Source organism: Scyliorhinus torazame, chromosome 3 (genome assembly GCF_047496885.1).
Source record: "Scyliorhinus torazame isolate Kashiwa2021f chromosome 3, sScyTor2.1, whole genome shotgun sequence".
Lineage (NCBI taxonomy): Eukaryota > Metazoa > Chordata > Chondrichthyes > Carcharhiniformes > Scyliorhinidae > Scyliorhinus > Scyliorhinus torazame.
In genome coordinates this window covers 129572632-129595509 of record NC_092709.1, presented here as the reverse complement: position 1 = coordinate 129595509, position 22878 = coordinate 129572632, and the positions used below count along the sequence as shown (strand labels likewise).

The following is a 22878-nucleotide window of genomic DNA, read 5'->3' as shown; positions in this document are numbered from 1 at the left end:
CCCTTCTCCCACCCGCATTCTGGAAATTACCCTGTCCTGAATCCCCTTCGGCGGTAAGAGGGGGAAGGTCGAGACCTGCCTGTGTAGGAAGTCCCGCACCTGCAGGTACCTAAACTCATTTCCCCTCGCCAATCCAAATTTCTCCTCCAGCTCCCTCAGGCTAGAAAAGCTCCCCGCCATAAGCATATCTCCTATCCTCTCAATCCCTGCTCTCCGCCATCTCTGGAACCCTCCATCCATCCTTCCCGGGGCAAACCGGTGATTATTACAGATTGAAGACCACACTGAAGCTCCCTTCGCTCCCACATGCCTCCTCCATTGCTCCCAGACCGTCAGGGCCACCACCACCACGGGGCTGGTGGAGTACCGTGCCGGCGGGAACGGCAGAGGCGCCGTTACCAAACTGGTGCCCTTACATGAAGCCGCCTCCACATCCTCCCAAACCGACCCTCCCCCCACCACCCACTTCCTGATCATGGCTATATTAGCCGCCCAATAATAATTACCAAGGTTCGGCAGCACCAGCCCGCCCTCCCCCCAGCTCCGCTCCAGCATCCCCTTTTTTACTCGCGGGGTCTTACCCGCCCATACAAAGCCAATGATCACCTTATTGACCCGTTTAAAGAAGGACCGCGGAATAAAGATGGGGAGACACTGAAATACAAACAGGAATCTCGGGAGGACCGTCATTTTCCTGTAGTTTCTGTTTTTAAAGGAAGTGGCAAATTCTATTGCTGAATTAAATGTGCCATCTATTCGAAGATTCCTTGCTATATCTATCTCAATAAACTAATGACCGTGGTAACCTATATTGATAATGGTGACATTCCTAAAAGGGTTAACATTTTTCTACTTTTGTCACAATTATAGAAGGGTTCTGCCAGTCCTATTTAATGGTGACATGAGTGTTGTGGGATCATTTCAGACAAATATGACTGAACGATCTCACTCTGCTGCATTTTTTAAAATCAAACTTTATTGATGTGTTTGGAATGGAACTGACAATTTTCAACATAAATACTGGCAGTTGTGTTCTTTCAAGTGTTGCATGCTGTGCAGATAATTCTGATTGACTTTGAAGAAAGATAGCAACTCATTCCTCAAGGATGAGGTCGAGGTGTATCTGGATGCTCAAAACATGTTTCCACTCGTGAAGGATTCTAGAGCTAGAGGGCAGAGCTTAAAAATAAGGGATCTCCCCTTTAAGATGAAGATGAGGAGGAATTTCTTCTGTCAGAGGCTTGTTGTTATGTATTTGCCGGTTTGCTATTGTAGTAATCCAGGAGACATGATCTGGAAGGTTAACTGTGTTTAAAGGAAAAGCCATGACTGTGGCGTACAACAATAGAGCCCCAGGTCCAGGTTTGGGCCGGCATTTCAAGGACCGAGTTAATGAGTCCCAGCTGCGTGGGCCTCCCTCTGCCCCTTACTCTACAGGGAGATCTATTATTGATCCCCTGTGGTCCTCATGGGGGTTATCACATTCCACCCCCCCTCTCCCACACCCCAGCCTGAGTGTTCTCCCTCGCTCCCATGACGATGGGGCCTTCTCCATCACTTATGTCATCATGTGTCTACCAGCAGTGGGGCCGGGCTGGGGTCATTCTAGAAGTTGGGGGATCGTCTCTTCTGCAATGAGCATCGAAGGGCCATTGCTGGGGGTTCCTTCTCAACCACAATTTCTTGCGGGGTTCTGTCACCTCTGCTTCCATTTCAAAGCCTGAGTCCTTGTTGTCTTGCTGACTGACTGGGTCCAGGATGGGTTGCGTACCCTGTCTATAGGTTGGCATGAAGGACGTTGAGGGTACTGTTTTTCCAGGAGTGGTTTCCTCAGTAGAAGGTTCCCTGCTTCTCAGGTGGTCCACATGCTTTCTTAAGGTCTTCTCTCTGGTTTTAGCTGTATATGATATAGGCCCCATTTTCTCTATTGTAACCCGGGATCCCGGGGGAGCTCTGAAGTTACGGACATGGACTGTGTCGACGGTCATGGTTTCTTTTCTAGGCCTCTTGCTTCGTCTCTACTTTCTCGCTAAAATTGGGTGACACAAGCTGAGTCTGGTTCGGTGGTGCCGACCCATTAATAGCTCAACTGGTGCCACTCCTGTTGTTGTACGTGACATGGTCCGATAATTAAAGACAAACCACGCTAGTTTTGTCTCGAACGAGTCTGTGGTTTGCTTTTTTATGCTGCTCTTGAATGTTTGGACCGCCCATTCGATTGAACCGCTTGAGGATGTGTGATATGGTGCCATACGGATGTGCTTCATTCCATTAGTCTCCATAACTACCTAGAATTTGCCACTGGTGAATGGAGTCACATTGTCCGTTGCGAGGAACTCCGGTATTCCGTAGGGGCGAAATGACTGTCGGAGTCTCTCTATGGTGGTGCTGTAAGTCATGGAGGCAGTCTGATGCGCATCCATCCATTTGGCATGAGCGTTGATTAAGATTAGAAATGTAGGACCCATGAATGCTCCAGCGAAGTCTGTGTGCACCCATACCCAGTGTCTCCATCACTCCCGTGGGTGCGGCGAGGCCAATGCTGGGATCTTCCCATTCTCTTGGCAGGGTGAGTGCTGTCTTACTATATTCTCAATGTCCATGTCAAGTCCGGGCCACCAGATGTAGCACCTTGCGAGCATCTTAATTTTTGAGACTCCTTGGTGGCTGCTATGTAACTCTTGTAGTATCGGGCACTGACCCGGACTTGGGCGATCACTCAGGCTCCTCACAGGATAATGCCGTTTTCCACATTCATCTTCTGGTGTTTTGTGAGGAAGGGTTTTAAGTACTCTTGTGGGATATCCTTGTACTCTGACACTTAATATGCTGTGGCGTAGCTTTGCCTGTCTAGTGTCCTTTTGGGTCCATGTCTGGATCTGGAGTCATAATGTCTTTATCCATTGCTTGCGGTGGGGGAGAGCCAGGCTTGTGGGCAGCAGTAGGCGCTGCAAGGCATCTGTTCCTAGTCGGATGTTCAAAAGTGCACTTGAAGTTGCCAATAATAGTGCCCAGCATTGGATCTGGTATGAGGCGATGGCAGGAATTTCCTTGTCCTGAGGCCTAACCGAGATTTGTGGTCCATGATGGTCAGGTGTCGTCCATAAATGTATTGGTGAAAATTCTTTAAAGCAAATATCACGGCCAATCCCTCTTTTTCAATCTGTGTGTATCTCCTCTCTGCGTCTGCCCGGGTCCTGGGTAACGTATGCGATTGGCCGCTGGGTGCCATCATCCCATCGGTGAGATAGTCGCGCTCCTACTCCGTAAGGAGAGATGGTGCACGTTAATATGAGTGGCCTTGAGGGGGTCATTATGTGCCAATATGTTTGATGAAATCAGTTGCTTCCTTACCTTTGTGAAAGCATTGTCTTGTGATGTTTGCTATGACCATTCCTGATTCGTTTTTATCAGTACGTGCAGGGGTGCCAGCAAAGTGATTAGATTAGCTACAAATTTCCCGTAAAAATTTGAGACTGCGGAATGACTTCAGTTCCATTGTGTTTTTTGGTATCTGAGTTCCTTTTATGGCCTTTACCTTGTCTTCTACGAGTGTAAGCCATCCTTGTCAACACGGTACACGAGGTACATTACCTCGCTTGCCTGAAACATACATTTCTCCTTTTAAGGTGGATGTCTGCTTCGGAGAAGTTTTGCAGGTGTTCCTTCTTGGCTCCTGAGATTAATACATCGTACAGGCAATTTGCCACTCTGGACAATCATTGAAGGATGTTTTGCATCACCCTCTGGAAAATAGCCCACGCCAATGATAGTCTGAAAAATAGGTGAGTATATTTGATAAACCCCTTGTGGGTATTAATGGTGATGTATTTTCCAGAGGCTGCATAAAGCTACAGCTCTAGGCATGCATGGATCATACCTAGTTTTGTGAATGTATATGCCAATTTTGCATATAGGTACTTAATGTGAAGCAAGGGATACCGGCTTAAGCGGGAGGCTCTGTAGATGTTCCTTTTATAGTCACCGCAAAGGCAGAGCGACTTGTCGAGCTTCTATACTGGGACCACTGGTGCAGCCCATTCTGCGAATTGCACCAGACTTATGATGAGGTTCTCCAGTTACTCCAATTTGGGCTCCATTGGCGAGTAATGCATAGGGATCAACTGTGCTCTGAAGTACTTGGGTAGAGCCTCCAGGTCTACATAAATCTTCGCCATAGTGCCTCTAATTTTTCTGAAGCCTTCCTGGAAGACTTCAGGATACTTCCCAATGACTTCATATAAGTTGCTGGTGCCCATCTTAAAATCTGTTGCAAATCAGGTGGATATTTGCAGCCAATCTCTTCCCAGAAGGCTGGGTCCTCGTCCTTGTACTACTAATAAGGGGAGTCGGACTGTCTGCTTCCCATGGGTGACTGGGGTTATGGTGGTTCCTATGATGCATAATGGCTCCCTTGTGTATGTGGCCAATCTGGCCTTGGTGTCCCGCAGATTCAGGGGCAAAATATAATAAAATATAATAACGATTATTATTAAAATGCCCACATGGAGTCGGCTGAAAGTCTGTTCCCCTATAATTGAAATGGCTGCTCCTGTGTCTACTTCCATATCCAGGGGGTGACCGTTGACCTGGAGTTTGATACAGATTGGGGCCACTTTGGGGGCAACAATGCAATTTAATTGCATTAACTCTTCCTGTTCAGGCTGGTTGACTTGCAAAACCTTGGCCTGAGGTGGCTTTGTTTTCCGGCATAGTTGGTACTCATTCACCGATTCTGGCAGCCTTGCCTTGGGCATGCCCTATGACCAAGTGCAGGAACTTTGCGATTGCTCACCGGAATCCTCTGGGGAGGTTTTGACTATTAGTTTCTGGTGTCTTGTGGCCGTCGGCCTCCCTCCTTATCTTTTGAGTCTGATTGTTAGCGTCGGGCGGGTCATGTGAGCATTTTCCATGGGAAAACCAGTTTTCCTGTATGGGGGTCGTCCATGCTCAAGATGCTGTGATTCATGGAACTCTGGAGTTCCTGGGCTCCTTTCCCAGTATTCTCGCTGGACTGTGCCACTTCTACGGCTCTTTTAAGGTCCAGGGTAGGTTCTGCCAGCAGTTTCCTCTGGATTGTGACATTATTTATTCTGCATACTAGTCTGTCCCGCAGCATCTCTGAGAGGGAATGTCCATTCTTCGTGTTCCGCCAGATCCGAAGCCCTGTCAGAGTTCCATTCCAAATTCTCCAGGGGTTCTTCTGGCCATGTTGAATTTATAAATTGCAATATCACAAGGGTCAGAACGACCATCAGTCCATTAAAGGATTTCGAATCCGGGGCTGTCGGATAAGTCAGGCTTTTAATGATGCCGAACGTTGGGGCTCTGCAAGTGGTCAGGAGAATCACCTTCAGTCAACCTTAGCCTTCTATGCCTTTTGCCCAAAAGAAAAATCACATTCATTTGGCATACAGGACCAATCTTCCACGCCTGCATCATATGGCTTTAGTTTGTCAAATAGCGGCATTTTTGGATATTCTCTGTCTTTTCTTTCCAGAATCGGCTTATGACAGGGATGTCCAGAATTTTGTTCTTGCTCCTCATCGCCTATGTAGTAATCCAGGAGACACAGTCTGGAAGGTTAACTTTGTTTATTTATAACTCAAAGAAAAAAGCCATTACCGTAGCATACAACAATGGAGTCCCAGTCCAGAGCTACCAGATTAGCCAGTCCAGGTTCATGCCGGCATTGAAAGGGCTCAGTTAATGGGTCCCAGCTGGGCGGGCCTCTGCCCATTACCAGGGAAACTAGTAGTCCACCAGCCCCATGGGGCGATCTATTACAAATCCCTCGTGGTCCTCGTAGGGATTATCACAGTTACATATATATATCATGTACATCAGATTTATCTCTGAGCAATGCAGAATGCCACTAATTGTAAATCTACAACCGGTTTATTTAAGTTAACGTACTTTAAAATCTCTCAGCACTTGACAATTTCTACACGCATGCTCTTAGCCCAGGTTCCAGACCATTCTGTATGATATCAGTTACTTTAGCTCCACCTGGAGGTTTAAGCAAACAAGCACAGTGCACATAGTTCAGTGAACAGACTTTTGGTGGGAGGGGGGTTGATGGGGGCAGACGGCAGGAAAGTGGACTTAAAGCCACAAACGGATTACTAGGATGTATTTTATTGTAACTCGATGGGCAGAAGTAACCTACTTCTCCTATTTCTCCTGATCTTACGTTGCATACGGTACAGGAACCTTAAGAGGTAAAGAATGTTGTAATTTAGATCAATTTTATGCTTTACTGCACCATCAACTACCTCTACTTTAAAGCCCAAGATGAGAGCATTATTAATGCAGTAAACCTTTCCAAAACCTGCCCTGGTGTTTTGGGAATTTTTAAAAGTCTGTTTCTAGTTTTGAAACGGTCCGGTTTATATATTGTAGACCTGCGAAGTGTGGGGGAGGGGTGGTTGGTGGGGCAGAGAGGAGAATCTAAAGTTTGGAGTACTATTTGATGTATCTTCAGGGAAAGAAAGACGGGCAAGAACACCTCCTTTAGAGACATGGATAGGGATGAGTACCTGGATTGTTTTTGACCTAAGAAAGGAGTAGGGTTACCTCTTGACTTGTGTTGCCCTGTGCCCCAATTCTCCAATATGATTGGGATGTGCTATCAATTTCTGATTTCCATTTTTACTGCTTTCAGACAGCTTTTTCATTGGTATGTTTAAAAATGCTGTGTTGAAATATATATAAAGAGGAGTTTCAGATATGCACTGGACCCAGGTAAAACTGTAGATGTCCAGTGTCTATCAAGTGACCTCTGAAAATTCAATGCATGTGTTTTGGGGCTTTACTTGTGCTTCCTTTGAGTCATCAGGTGATTGTGAACATGTAACATGAATGCACGTCATTTTTGTCTTCAAGTTTTAATATGTAATTGTGTTTATTTTCTGGCTGCAGGAAACTCTCGGAAGAGACTGATGTGCTCTGTGTGCAATAAAAAATGTTCTACAGCTGCAACCCTACAGGAACATCGAAAGGTCAGGCAGACAAGAGACCACCTTCTGGTCTTCGCAGCATGCCGCGTTTGTGTTCGATCCCTAATGTGGGCTGTTTACTGGGGCCATAGCTGTGTTCCGACACCCTGGGCTGGGGCACTGTCAATTCCAGGCCCCCTTGACTTGGAGCCGCAACACAATTGAATTAATGAATAATTCTTTAAAAAACACTTAAGGCCTTTGACCCTTGGCTGCCCATTGATTACAGTCACAAGGTTTGTAAATTTAAAAACAATTACTTTTTATTAATAACAAGAATTATAATTAAATATGCAGCAAATTCACCTAATTAATCATTGCCTAATTCCTAATCCCCCATTTTAACTTGCCCCCACGCTCTACATACATACACACGAACACATACGCACACAGATGACAGACAAACACAGAGGGAGGAATTGGGGTGTTAAAAACACGATGAGTAAAAATAAATATAAGAGTCTTTGTTTCAAATCGTTGTTTCTAGCACACTCCTTCAAACCAGGCCTTCAGGTGGCGATTACTGCTTTCCAGTCTGTAATGGTTTTCACTGTAGACTCATTCAGGTCATCACAGTTTTGGAAATACAGCAACTTGCAGCTTTTCTAGAGACAAAGATCCTTTCCCTGAGTGTCCACGGACCCTCATCTGCTTTCCATGAGTCCCTGGGAATCATCCCACTCAGGCAAGATCTAATCACCATCTGTTACTGGACAGAATACGGCCTTTTAGCCAATTCATTGGCCACCAGACAACCAATCAAACTGAATCCCACCCCATCTATCAGGTGCCACAAAGTCTGATTTCAGTTGCTCGAAAGCTAGCAGAGTGGTCTCTTTTCTAACTTTTTAATTCCTTTCTTAAATTCCTGCTCGACTTAAAGGTATATGTCCATGACGCATCCGTGGATCAAAATGATAATGGAAAAAAAGGGGAAATAAGGGAATCAGCAGGAAGGATCCTTGCAGCTGTTTGGTACTTCCATTGAGTGAATTAGCCTCACTGGGTCAATTCATAAAAGTTTTGAATATTAATTGAACTAATCAATCCTTTCACTGATTGCTCAGCATGTAAGTGATGTAAGTGTAGAGATTGACATGCTGCGTTTTGACTTCCATTCTTGTGAATTGCACAAGAGCCATATAGATTCACCTACACGTTAACTGACTGTGCTTTTCAGTCTAGAAACATCATTAATGAAAAATGAACATATTACTATGGGTGCAAGAGTCTTGTTTTGGACTTTTTTGTTGGCCTCAGCGAGGAACGCCCCACCTCACCTATTATTATTATTATAAGCTTGTTAGTTCAGGAGGAGAGCGGGGTGCCATTTTTAAATGTTGCCCTGATCTCTTCACCCCCCTCCCCTGCCTCCTCACCACGGCTCCCCTCATCCCCCCCCCCCCCAACCCCCATCTAAAGACCCCAAGTTACCTGTTAGGGAGTCCTCTAACCCCCCCCCCCCCTCTCTCTTCCCCCCCGCCTCTCGCCTACCGCATAATGGCAGGGGACCCCTGGGCCCAATCCCTGGTACCAGCAATCTGGCACCTGGACATTTCCATTCTGGCAGTGCCAGGATGTCTGGGTGGAAGTGCCAAGGTGCCAGACTGGCGGTGCCCGGGTAGCAGTGGTTGTGCCAGGGTACCACTGTATATAGAGCCCAACCACCCGGGTGCCTCCGATGGTTTGGAAGATCCTTCCAGGTGCTGTTGAGCCTGGTCCACGTTTGTAAGGACCAATGCTAAATGGCACCATGCCCAGGTCTCCCAGGCACAGGCATTCATTCCTGGGCCTTAGGAGAATCCAGCACCAACATATTTCAGCGAGCCTAACTGCTCACTTAAATATGTAAATCTGGATCATGCCCAGCAAGGGCGAGATCATGAGATCTCATTAGATCTTGTGAGGCATTCCAAGTGTCACACATCTCACGAGAGGCCTTGTCGCAGTCGGTTTACGAGTCTCGTTGTGTCACTGAGTCAGGTGCAATGAGGCCATTCGATCGTGCCCCTTTTTCAAACTTGTGAGCTGAGCTGCTGTTGGGATCAGTAAAGGTCATAACCATTGATCTTACAGTCTAGGTTTCATATTGCAAGGCAAACAGTTCATTCTTTTTGATCATAGTTCAAATATGGTTAATTTCTACATATTTTTTCAATCTTTGCTGAGCATTGTATTGACTGTAGAAATCTTGAGTAGTTCCCTACATTGAACTGCCTTAACTGCAAGGCATACACACAAAAAGCTAATGGCAATATTGGCATTAAGGTTCCATGTTTGTCAGCCATTCAAATTACACTATTTTAAAATAGTATGATTTAATGATAAAGTAAACTGTTGACCGTGTGCAACAGACAAAATTGAACACTTGAGCAATGACTGCCAATATAATGTGTTCCGGTAGGTTTTGAAATAGAGATGGTAGTAAGCACATTAAATTGAAAACTATGGCTATTTATAATACTGAAGATGCAGTGTCTGCTTCCATTCAGTTATAATGATTCCTTGAATCGCTCACTATTTTCCTTATAGTGTGGAATATAAAGGATAAGGACAGTGATTGAGAACACAACAGCATGTCCATAGGAAGCTGAAATTTTATATATTTAAATGGTTTGTACAGGAAATTGAGAGAACAGGGCGGCATGTGGCGCAGTGGATAGCACTGGGACTGCGGCGCTGAGGATCCGGGCTAGATCCAGGCCCTGAGTCACTGTCCGTGTGGAGTTTGCACATTCTCCCCATGTCTGCGTGGGTTTCACCCCCACAACCCAAAGATGTGCAGATTAGGTAGATTGACCACGCTAAATTGGCCCTTAGTTGGGAAAAAATAATAATTGGGTACTCTAAATTTATTTTTAAAAGAAGGAAATTGAGAGAACATGTTTTACACAAAAGGAAGAGTGAATGATGCTGCATATAAATGCTTCATTTTTAGCATTGGTCAGTGCCATATGATTCTTGTTATTGTGTGCGCCTTTAGTCAATCATTACATCCTACATTACAGAAGGAAGCCACATGACCCACTGTCTCTCTACTGGCTCGGTGGATGAGCTATCTGGCTATCCCTCTTTCTTTGCCGCACCCAGTCAATTTTCTTCCCTTCAAGCACTTATTCAGTTTTCTTATGAAAGTTACAATTTAATCTGTTTCCATGATCCTTTCAGGCAGTGCATTTCAAATCAGAATTACTTACTGTGTAAAAAAAAATCTATTCCTGTCTCCTCTGTCTCCTTTGCCAATTACCTTCGGCCGGTGTCCTTTGGTTATTGACACTTCAGCCTGTGAAAACAGTTTCTCCTTTAAGACTCTAAATTGTCAGATGTTCCTCAAGGATGATATCTCCTCAGGGTCACGTGTTGCATCTTCATGTGACTGAACAGGCTGATGCTAGACCTGCAGATATTTGGGCACATTGGGTAGGATGTCCGACAAGGTAGTGGGATCCAGATTTCAGTATTTTCTTCTTTTCTGTCCTCTTCTCTGCTGCCATTTGGCCTCATCATTAAGAAATTGCTATTCTGAACAATTGGTAGTGAGCTCCTCCCAGTCAGTAATGCGCACTTAGTCAATGTTTGGGGCTTGGGAAGTTTTCTCACTGACAAATCCCACCTTTAGAATGTTTTTCTGCAGTGGGGAACTAAATGCGCCAGCAGGACCGGCCCCTCCGAGATTGGGGCACTGTTTTTTCAAAGGATCCCCAGACTTCAAAGCGAGGTTGAGTGTCCCCCACGCACCTCCCACCCACGCAGAGGTTGGCACTGTGCCAGTGTCAGGGGAAGTGCCAGAGCACTGTCCTGTCCTGTCCCTGACCACCTGGGAGCCCCCATGACCTCCAAGCCACCCTGGGATGACCATCAGGTCTGATTTCCGTTTCTGGAGACCAGCGCTAATTTGCACCCATGTGAGGCCTCGCCATGGGGCTGGTGGGTCCCGGGAGCTTGGAGACTACAGCCTTGAATGGGCTGTGCATATTTAAATTAGCCTAATGATTCAGTTAAATAAGCTGATCTGGATTACACCCTTGCTGGCCATGGTCCAGATCTTGTCTGGCATAGCGGGTCGGCTGCGTTGCGCACGACTCAGCACCCGGCGTGAAACCCATTTTTGGCCCCTCCCGCTATGCACCCGGTGTAATGGGATCAGTGCTGAGTGCAATGCAGTGGGAAAATTGTGCCCGTGGTTGCGAAGATGTGGAAGTGAGGAACATATTTCAGAATCTCTCTTTCAACATATACTGGAGGTGGAATATTTGGCTGACAAAAGTGTGGGTTGGCATGAGTTTTGTTTTGGCAACATTCGAGCACAGACTGAGTCTCTTGAATGCAGAATTGAAGGGAGTGAGAGTGGCTGACACTGCAGTCATCTATAGAGATCAGCTTAGTTTTCACATGGAGAAAGCAAGGTTAAAGAATTTGCCCTCTGGACAGTGTGTAATACTGACACCAGAGGGCATTTAATCTTCGAGCTGAATAGCCAGAGCCTGATGGTATGGGGACTATCACGCAACCTTACTTGACACCCAGCCAGACTTTAAATGCATCTGCTTAAGATATCCCACACAAAACAGTTGCAGTCATATTGTGATGAAGCAAATGCAGGATTGCAACAAAAAAATGCAACAAAAACAATGTCAGAGGTTCCTTTGGCATGTCTAAAGCCAGGCTGTGTCTCTGGGAGAACAGCCACAGAAAATAGTTGATTCAGGAAAACAACTGTCAGGATTTTTCCTGACATGGAGAAGAGGGAAATATCTTGATAATTTTCAGAGTATCATTCATCTCCCTCCTCAAAAATAGTTACAATTGTTACATTCTTGAAGTGTGGTTTGGTGGGGATGAGGTGTGGGTGGGTGGGGGCAAGAGAGCAGAAGATGTCGGCGAGCATGGCTTAATATTCTTCCTCCTCCCTAATTTTCAAGTGTCTCAGATCTGAAATTTATCATAACTTAAGGCCAACAAAGGCTGACAGTGGCCTTGATGTTTTTGTGAGGTTCTCCTGATCCACATTCAGATAAGTTTTAAAAACTTAGCTTTGTGTTTTTTCTTTCTAGTGATCGCTTCAAGGACTACTGGATATGTTGCAATGAAAATAATTAACCTGTTGCTTGTGCAGTATTATGGGGCATAGAACTATCTTGTGTTTGATTTGAAAGCAGATGATTTTGGGGTGGAGTGTGGAGATGCAAATAGGTGGTCTTTAGTGATGGCATGGATGAGTGACATCCAGTTTGCAAATAAACTGACTTAATCCAGGGAGATGGATGGAGTTTAGTTTCCTGCAAAGGAGAAGGTTCAAGGATTTGCAACTTGCATCAGCCAGAAATGCCAAATAGATGATCCATTTTGGCCTCCTCCTGAGGTCCTCGGCATCAAAGATGCCAGTGTTCAGCCGATTCCATTCGCTGTATATAATATTAAGAAACGGCATAGTACTGAAGACTTGTGGTCCAGAAATAGCAATGCCCTAGCCAAGCTGTTCCAGTATACCCACACCACTGGGATCTACCTGGAAATCTGGAAAATTGGCCAGCGTCCTGTCCACAAAAAGCAGGAAAAATCCAATGTTGTGTTATGTACTCTGGGATAACACAGGTTGCAACTCGATGCAGCTTTGACCAAAAGATACTCCAGACTTTGAAGTAAGTTCAATGTGATTTATTGAACCATTAGCACAGTTCTCTGAGTTCGACTCTCCTAATCTTGCTATAGTAACTCAGTCTAACTAACCAGTCTGCTCTAAGCCACGTGGTGGGTGTGATGCTTCTGATCTGCCCCTGTCCTAGTCTCTAAGTGTCGCCTGTGGAAAGAGGCAGAGCATGTGTGCCCTGTCCTTTTATATGGGTTGTGAAGTGCCCCCTTGTGGTAATCCCACCTCTGGGTGTCCTGATACCCATTGGTTGTGTCCTGTTGTAATGACCCATTGGCTGTATGTCTGTGTGTCATGACATCTCTGGTGCTCCCTCTAGTGTTTACTTAGTCGTAGTGTATTTACATTAACCCATTGTGTATTTACAGCGATGCATTTCACCACATCCCCCCTTTTTTCATGTTATATATTTTCTGTACAGTGTTAAAGAAAAATTGAACAAAATAGGTACATAAGTGATGACATGTACAAGTTATGATGACTGTGATGACTATACAAGATCAAAGAATAGTTATGATGACATTGAGGATTATACAATTGATGCAACCATCAATTCACACGAGACAGAGAGTTGAAGTGAACAGTGGCTTTAATCAACTAGAACAGTGCCTGCCTGCGACTGCTCTGCACTGAGAGCCACCTACAGGGCAGCTGCTCTATATGCCTCCCCTCGAGGGGGCAGGGGCAGAGCCCACAAGGGCACCAACATAGTACAATGCAATACAGTGGTGAATGGTTGTCATAATACGTTCACCACAACAATACCACATAATAGTTATGATGACGTTGAGGATTATACAATACCAAATAATAGTTATGAGTCCAAAGTTCATGAATTTACATGGTCGAGTGGCTTTCTTGTGCTGTTATGGAAGTGTCGATGTTGTCATATCACCACACCCTAGCCAAGTTGTTCCAGTATACCCACACCACTGGGATCTACCTGGAAATCTGGAAAATTGGCCAGCGCCTGTCCACAAAAAGCAGGAAAAATCCAATCCAACCAATTACTGCCCCATCAGTCGAGTGAGGAAGGTGTGGTTGACAATGTCACCAAACAGCAGTTGCGCAGCAATAACATGCTCACTTACACCAAGTTGCGTTCCGTCCGGGTCACTCTGCTCTTGACCTCATACAGGCTTGGTCTAAGCATGGATGAAAGAGTCAATTTCCAAAAGTGAGGTGGGAATGACTGCCCTTGACATCAAGGTAGTCTTTGACTGAGAGTGGCATCAAGGAGCCCGAATGAAATACAAAGCAATAGGCATCAGGGAGAAAACTCCATTGTTTGGAATCGTATCTAGCACAAAGAAAGATGGTTGTGATTGGTGGAGGTAGCAGGACGTCATTGCAGGAGCTCCTCAGGGGGTCTGTACTATGCCAAACCATCATCTGCTAAATCAATGACACTCTCTCCATCATAAGGTTAGAAATAGGGTTGTTCCATGATTGCACAGTGTTGAATAGAATTAGAAAGTCTTCAGATATTGAAGGAGTCCATGACATGCAGCAAGAACTGGGCAACATTCCGGTTAGGGCTGACAAATGGCAAGTAACATTCACGTCACACAATTGTCAGGCAATGCCTTTCTCCAACAAGAGAGAATCAAACCATTTCCTCTTGACATGCGATCCAGGAAAGGTAAGTGGTTAATCTAATTGTGCTGTTTTTCAGTTAAAAGTGCAGGGTAGATTAGTGTCTGATTGGCTGAAGCTGCCCCCAACATAAACTTAAATTAAACTAATTAATTAATTAGCGATGGCTGGTCAGGTGATGTGCTTGAGCTGCTTGATGTGGGAGCTGGCAGATCCCATTGCGAGCTGCAGCGACCACATCTGCAGTAAGTGTTGGCTGCTCGAAGAGCTCCGGCTCAGAGTTGATGAGCTGGAGTCTGAGCTTCAAACACTGAGGCACATCCGGGAGGGGGAGACTTACCTGGACACTGTGTTTCAGGAGGCAGTCACACCTGTCAGAGTAAGTAGTTTAAATCCTGCCAGTGGCCAGGGACAGCAGGGTGTGACTGCAAGTCAGGCAGGTAAAGGGAACCAGCAGTCAGGAACTCAGGAGCCTCAGCCCTTGACTCTGTCCAACAGGTATGAGGCACTTGCTCCCTGTGTGGATGGCGAACAGGGTTGCAGGAAGGATGAGTCAGCTGACCAAGGCACCATGGTTCAGCAGGCCATTCAAGGGGAGGGAGTAAATAGGCAAGTTGTAGTTGTAGGGGATTCTATTATCAGGGGGACAGATAGTATCCTTTGTGAGCAGGATAAAGAGTCCCGCATGGTGTGTTGCCTGCCCGGTGCTAGGGTGCGGGACACCTCTGACCGGCTTGAAAGGATACTGGAGAGGGAGGGGGAGGATCCAGTTGTTGTGGTCCATGTCGGTACCAGCAACATAGGCAAGTCTAGGAAAGAGGACCTGTTTAGAGATTATAAAGAGCTAGGATTCAAATGAAAAAACAGGTCCTCAAGGGTCATAATCTCCGGATTACTGCCCGAGCCACGTGCAAATTGGCATAGGGAGGCAAGAATAAGGGAAGTTAACACGTGGCTGAAAGAGTGGTGTGGGAATGAGGGGTTCCTTTTCATAGGACACTGGCATCAGTTTTGGGACAGGGGGGACCTATACCGTTGGGATGGTCTCCACCTGAACCGAGCTGGGACCAGTGTTATGGCGAAAAGAGTAAATAGGGTGGTCAATAGGACTTTAAACTAAAGATTGGGGGGGAAGGGAAAGTCAGGGAACCAAGAGGTGAAGTAATCAGCAGGGAGCGTAGCTGCTTAGGAATACAAAAAAACACGAACAGACAAAACTCAAGAATGGTTACGATTGTCCCCATCCCACAAAATATGACAGTGTATGGAAAGGCTCAGTAAACCAAGGTCCACCACACTAAGAAAACAAAAAGGGACGGCCAATAGAGAATTAAAGGTGCTATATTTAAATGCGCGCAGTGTACGGAACAAGGTAGATGAGCTTGTGGCCCAGATTGTGACTGGCAGGTATGATGTGGTAGGCATCACAGAGACGTGGTTGCAGGGGGTTCAGGACTGGCATTTAAACATCCAGGGATTCACAACCTATCGAAAAGACAGAGAGGTGGGCAGAGGGGGCGGGGTTGCCTTGTTAATTAGGAATGAAATTAAATCAATAGCACTAAACGACATAGGGTCAGATGATGTGGAGTCTGTATGGGTAGAGTTGAGGAACCACAAAGGCAAAAAAACCATAATGGGAGTTATGTACAGGCCTCCTAACAGTGGTCAGGACCGGGGGCACAAAATGCACCACAAAATAGAAAGTGCATGTCAGAAAGGCAAGGTCTCAGTGATCATGGGAGACTTCATTATGCAGGTGGACTGGGTAAATAATGCTGCCAGTGGACCCAAGGAAAGGGAATTCATTGAATATTTACAGGAGGGCTTTTTGGAACAGCTTGTGATGGAGCCCACGAGGGAACAGGCCATTCTGGACTTAGTGTTATGTAATGAGCCAGACTTGATTAAAGATCTTAAAGTAAGGGAGCACTTAGGAGGCAGTGATCATAATATGGTCGAATTCAATCTCCAATTTGAAAGAAAGAAGGTAGAATCAGATGTAAAGGTGTTACAGTTAAATAAAGGTAACTACAGGGGCATGACGGAGGAACTGACGAAAATCAACTGGGAGCAGAGCCTAGTGGGAAAGACCCACTAGGGAACAGCAATGGCAGGAGTTTCTGGGAGTAATTGAGGACACAGTACAGAGGTTCATCCCAAAGAAAAGAAAGGTTATCAGAGGGGGGATTAGGCAGCCATGGCTGACAAAGGAAGTTAGGGAATGCATCAAAGCAAAAGAGAAAGCCTATAATGTGGCAAAGAGTAGTGGGAAGTCAGAAGATTGGGAAGACTACAAAAACAAACAGAGGATAACAAAGAGAGAAATAAGGAAAGAGAGGATCAAATTTGAAGGTAGGCTAGCCAGTAACATTAGGAATGATAGTAAAAGCTTCTTTGAATACATTAAAAACAAACGGGAGGCAAAAGTTGACATTGGGCCGCTCCAAAATGACGCTGGTAATTTTGTGATGGGAGACAAGGAAATAGCTGAGGAACTGAATAAGTACTTTGCGTCAGTCTTCACAGTAGAAGACATGAGTAATATCCCAACAATTCAGGAGAGTCAGGCGGCAGAGTTGAATATGGTAGCCATCACAAAGGAGAAAGTGCTAGAGAAACTAAGAGGTCTAAAAATTGATAAATCCCCGGGCCCAGGTGGGCTACATCCTAAAGTTCTGAAGGAGATAGATGAAGAAATAGTGGAGGCGTTGGTGATGATGTTTTGAAAGTCACTGTAGTCAGGGAAAGTACCAGAGGATTGGAAAATCGCTGTTGTAACCCCCCTGTTCAAGAAGGGAACAAGGAAAAAGATGGAAAATTATAGGCCAATTAGCCTAACCTCGGTTGTTGGCAAGATTCTAGAATTCATTGTTAAGGATGAGATTTCTAAATTCTTGGAAGTGCAGGGTCGGATTAGGACAAGTCAGCATGGATTTAGTAAGGGGAGGTCGTGCCTGACAAACCTGTTAGAGTTCTTTGAAGAGATAACAAATAGGTTAGACCAAGGAGAGCCAATGGATGTTATCTATCTTGACTTCCAAAAGGCCTTTGATAAGGTGCCTCACGGGAGATGCTGAGTAAAATAAGGGCCCATGGTATTCGAGGCAAGGTACTAACATGGATTGACGATTGGCTGTCAGGCAGAAGGCAGAGTTGGGATAAAAGATTCTTTTTCGGAATGGCAACCGGTGGCGAGTGGTGTCCCGCAGGGTTCAGTATTGGGGCTACAGCTGTTCTCTTTATATATGAACGATCTAGATGACGGGACTGGGGGCATTCTGGCTAAGTTTGCCGATGATACAAAGATAGTTGGAGGGGCAGGTAGTATGGAGGAGGTGGGGAGGCTGCAGAAAGATTTAGACAGTTTAGGAGAGTGGTCCAAGAAATGGCTGATGAAATTCAACGTGGGCAAGTGCGAGGTCTTGCACTTTGGAAAAAAGAATAGAGGCATGGACTATTTTCTAAACGGTGACAAAATTCATAATGCTGAAATGCAAAGGGACTTGGGAGTCCTAGTCCAGGATTCTCTAAAGGTAAACTTGCAGGTTGAGTCCGTAATTAAGAAAGCAAATGCAATGTTGTCATTCATCTCAAGAGGCTTGGAATATAAAAGCAGGGATGTACTTCTGAAGCTTTATAAAGCATTAGTTAGGCCCCATTTAGAATACTGTGAGCAATTTTGGGCCCCACACCTCAGGAAGGACATACTGGCACTGGAGCGGGTCCAGCGGAGATTCACACGGATGATCCCAGGAATGAGAGGCCTAACATACGATGAACGTCTGAGGATCCTGGGATTATATTCATTGGAGTTTAGGAGGTAGAGGGGAGATCTAATAGAAACTTACAAGATAATGAATGGCTTAGATAGGGTGGATGTAGGGAAGTTGTTTCCATTAGCAGGGGAGACTAGGACCCGGGGGCACAGCCTTAGAATAAAAGGGAGTCACTTTAGAACAGAGATGAGGAGAAATTTCTTCAGCCAAAGAGTGGTGGGTCTGTGGAATTCATTGCCACAGAGAGCGGTGGAGGCCGGGACGTTGAGTGTCTTTAAGACAGAAGTTGATAAATTCTTGATTTCTCAAGGAATTAAGGGCTATGGAGAGAGAGCGGGTAAATGGAGTTGAAATCAGCCATGATTGAATGGTGGAGTGGACTCAATGGGCCGAATGGCCTTACTTCCACTCCTAGGTCTTATGGTCCTCTTGACATTCAATGGCGTTATCATCATTGAATTCCCCACTATCAATATCCTAGGGTTACGACGGAATACCCTCCACTTGTCTGGATGAGTGCAGCTCCAAAAGCACTCCAAAAGCACTCTATCTTGACACCAGTCGGCACAAAGCAACCAATTTCATCAGCACCCATTCAGCACTTTAAAGATTCACTTACTCAACCACTGATGCACAGTGACAGCAGTGTTAACTTCTACCAGATGCACTGCAGCAACTCACCATAACCCCTTCCATAGCATCTTCTGAACTCGTGACCACCATCACCTGAAGGGGATTCGATGCATGGGAACATCACCACTTGAAAGCTCACCTCCAAACCACTCACCATCCTAACTTGTAACTATATCACTGTTCCTTCATTGTCACTGGATCAAAAGCCTGGGATTCTCTTCCTAACAGCACTGTGGGTGGACCTGTACCAGTTAGACTTCAGTGGTTGAGAAGGCAACTTGCCAACATCTTCTCCAGGACAATTAGGGATGGGCAATAAGTGCTGGACTTACCATTGACACCCATATCCCATGGAAGAATTAAAGATAGTCAGCAGGTATGGAATGGGAGTTTGGAGTGGGGACCGAAAAACAATGGCTTTATTCTCGCCAACATTTAATTGAAGGAAATTTATTCTCATCAAGTACTGGATGTCGGTCAGATAAGTTGTCTGATAATTTAATAACAGTGGAGGAGTTGAGAGAGGTGGTGGTGATGTAGAGCTGGGTGTCGACTGCGTACATATGTAAACTGATGTTGTGTCTTCAGAAAAATGTGACCGAGGAGCAGCATGTTGATGAGAAATAGCAGTGGGCCAAGGATAGATTCTTGGCAAGCACCAACAGTAACAGTGTGAGACCAAGAAGAGAAGCCAGTGCAACTGGTTCTCTGGCTGCAGTTAAAAATAATAGAACCAGGTGAGAACAGTGCCACCCATCTGGGTAAGATGCAGAGAGGCACTGAGAGAGGATGATGCTAAATATGTCAAAGGCTGAACATGGGTCACGAAGGACAAGGAGGAAAGTTTACATTTTTCACAATCACATAAGATGACATTTGTGACCTTTGATAAGAGCCGTTTTAGTACTGTGGCAGGGAGAGGCTCCTGATTGGGAGGATTCAACATGAGTTCTGGGAAGATGGGAACTGAGTTGTAAGGCGACAACACATTCAAGGACTTTGGAGTGGAAAGAGAGGTTGAAAATGGGACATTAGTTTGCAAGGATGATGGGGGTCAAGGGTTGTTTTTTTGAGGAGGTGGCTGATGATGATGAGAGATTTAAAGGAGAGAGGGACAATAGCTGAAGAGAGAGAGAACCGTTTACAATATGTCAAAAATGGGGTGAGTAGTGAATTTTTGGTGATCAGTTCAATAGGATCAAGGGAACAAGGAGTTGGGTCTTGAGAGTAAGGTGAGCTCACAAAAGTGAATGAAGGGGGTTAGGCGAGAATCTCGAGAAAGCTGAAAGTTCAGGCCTTTGGCAGGGGGGAGCATTTAAGGAAGTTTGACCTGCTGGACTCGTGGACGGGATGGATGAGGCAGAGGCAGAGATCTGAAATAGAAACAGAAGATGCTGGAAAAACGCAGCAGTTTGGCAGCACCTGTGGAGAGCCAAAAAGTTAAATGTTTTGAGCTCTATATGAGTAACCTCCTCGAAAGAGCCATATTAGTTGAAATGTTAACTCTTTCTCTCTCCACAGATGCTGTCAGACCTGCTGAGTTTCTCCAGAACTTTGTTTTTATTTGTACCTACATGCAATGTCAAACTCTTGCCACTGTGTGTCACTGCAGAGCACTTGGTTTGCAGCCGGCAACCATATTAGTATATGTAAGTGAAACAGGTGCCATCCAGGTGAAGAGCCTCTCATTGAAATTGTTCTTTCCGAGCTTAGCTTGCCAATTAGAAACACGATTAAAACTTTGAAACTTACTAATACAGCTACCATTTCCATTTAAGTTCCAGGCTTGCAGAGTTTGTGACAGGCAGGTTATTACAATCTTGACATTAAAAACTCCTATCACAGTACCACCTACGAGTATATCAGATACTACCAGCAGTATGGGGGGGCCTGTGTAGGGGTAGGGTGACCATGAATATTTCACATGAAGCACACGGCCTGTGTACAGAACTTAATTTAATATAAATATATATCATATGGTATTCTATTCCACCATTTAAAACGTTTTGAAATACAATGGGCACAGTATAATCATTTCAATATACCTTGCTATGGAAAAAATATCAAAGGTTTAAAAATTGAAATGACAGATTTTGAAAAATCAGTGCCTAATTAAAATTACAGTAATTGTTTCTAAAGCTAAATGCTCTATTATGAATGTTAGCATCAAATATGCTTTAGAAAATCACTCTGGAGTATCCAGGATTTAAAGCAAGTTGATGTACAAGCTTTAGTTTTGAAACAAAGTTTTAAATACGCAAATGCAAAAAATATCCAGAACTTTTACGAGCTGATTGGGATCTTCACTCAACCAGTGCAAAAAGCAGCAAAGAATCATCTGACACGAAAAGGAACTGAATATTTAGCAAATGTCAGTATTATAATAATTGTATGCAAGTGATCTGAAGTAATTTCATGAACAAATGAACTGATGGATCCACAGAGAGGATTTGTGCATGGAGATGGAATATTCTAAATATTTGTAATCCACTTCAAACAATACCAGACAGTTCCTTCAAATCTATTAACCTCCTCCCGTCACCATGGGATTAGTGATATTGATGTTATATTCATTATGTAGGACCTTCATTAATTATTCATGACAAAATGTAGGTAACCAACAATATAGATGTATTCTATATAGGTGTATTCCATATTCTGTGCCACAGAAAGACTTATACATACTAATTGTTATTGCTGATTAAATTGGCACTGAACCTGACATGTGGTGTTCTGCATTATAAGTGAACCAATGCCTGGGATGTTTAAGTGGTTGAATTTGTGTTGCACTCAAGTAGTCAGTTCAAGGTGTGGAAATATATTTTCCAAATATTCACTGTTTGAAGATAAAATAGTAAACTAAAACAAGTGCATCACAGCAAGTTAATCAATGGACTTGAAGATGCAGTAATCCTTGAAAATGGCGTATGTGGTTTCCGAACATCTAATCACAGACTGAATTACTGCCTCAAAGTTAGCTATTTAATATCATATAAACGTTTTTTATTTTCTTATTGTTAAACAACAAAGACAAATAACAAGAGATAATAGTGATCATGGAGTTGAAAGAAGATGGTATATATTATATTACAGTGGTATAGCACTAACAACTTTTGTTCCACGTGAAAAAGAGTGTGTACAATGGAAAATGTATGGATATGGTCTTATATGGCTTATTATTTCATTGATTTGTGATATTATAGCACTGCCACCAATTCATTTATTTATCTTGTGTTGACTAGGGTGAGTAATGTTAGTATTGAGCAATGGACCATTTCCATTTCAGTTATCCGTTACCACACAATGAATTCCAGCATCAGGTGTGGGATGGTTGGATGGTCAGATGTAGAATAAAATTCTTTTTATCTGCCCAATATTCGCCGCCGCCGTCACCTTTTTACTATTTTTCACACATGTCATTTCCTGGGGGGAAAGTTGCAATTGGTGCTTTTTTTTTTTTTTGCAGTGGGAACATACCCTAAGAACTATTTAAAGGCCCACTAAATGCATTCATGCAGAACCGTAAGAGCCATCAAGGAGAGGAAACATTCATCCCATCGGTTTGAATTCGATTTGAATCTGCGTCACAGAGCTGACAAGCCAATGGGCGAAATTCTCTGCTGCCTGCTGTTGTGTTTTGTCCTTTATACCTTACGAAGGAATCCACCAAACATTTTAACTTGTCCAGACCAAAATCTTTTATTGAGTCTCGTGTGGTAAGATAGCAATCCGTTACAGAGCACGCTATCATGGAGTCTGCTAACTACTCCTCTGGAATCTGCACCTAGCACTGACCATTCACCTGTATGTCTGATTATCCTCTCAATCTTCTTATGAAGATGGTTAGATGTGTCTCCACATATATGGTAGTCACTGATCACATGACCTTGGTTTAGAGAAGCATGGTGTCTCTGCACCGCCATCTGCTGATTGGAGGCCGCCCACCAACCATCTATGATATAGTCCATGGGCATATCACCACATCCCCCTTCCTCACAAACATAAGATACTTTTACAGGCAGTATTGAACATTAAACTTTATACATTCATTTTATGTGGCTAGTAAACTGTAGGAGTTTTACTAAGGTGTCCATAAACATGCTGTGCCTGGCAAGTGTCCATTTCCTTTGCACAGATCTCATTGTGCCTCCCTCACGGGATCAACTCTGAAATCTTTCGAGCTGTTGTCACCCTCTTCAGAGACTGGTTTACTTGGCCGGGG

At 44.5% G+C, this 22878-nt stretch overlaps 1 protein-coding gene across 4 annotated transcripts in view; it reads left to right on the top strand.

Annotated features, from left to right (window-relative positions):
• prdm5 (PR domain containing 5) overlaps nucleotides 1–22878 on the top strand; it is a 581469-nt gene that overhangs the window by 186667 nt on the left and 371924 nt on the right. For all 4 annotated transcript variants that reach the window (XM_072496197.1, XM_072496195.1, XM_072496194.1 and 1 more), the window contains one exon: nucleotides 6922–7001. In XM_072496197.1, the coding sequence (XP_072352298.1) occupies nucleotides 6922–7001 (80 nt within the window). The remainder of the gene's footprint in view (nucleotides 1–6921; nucleotides 7002–22878) is intronic.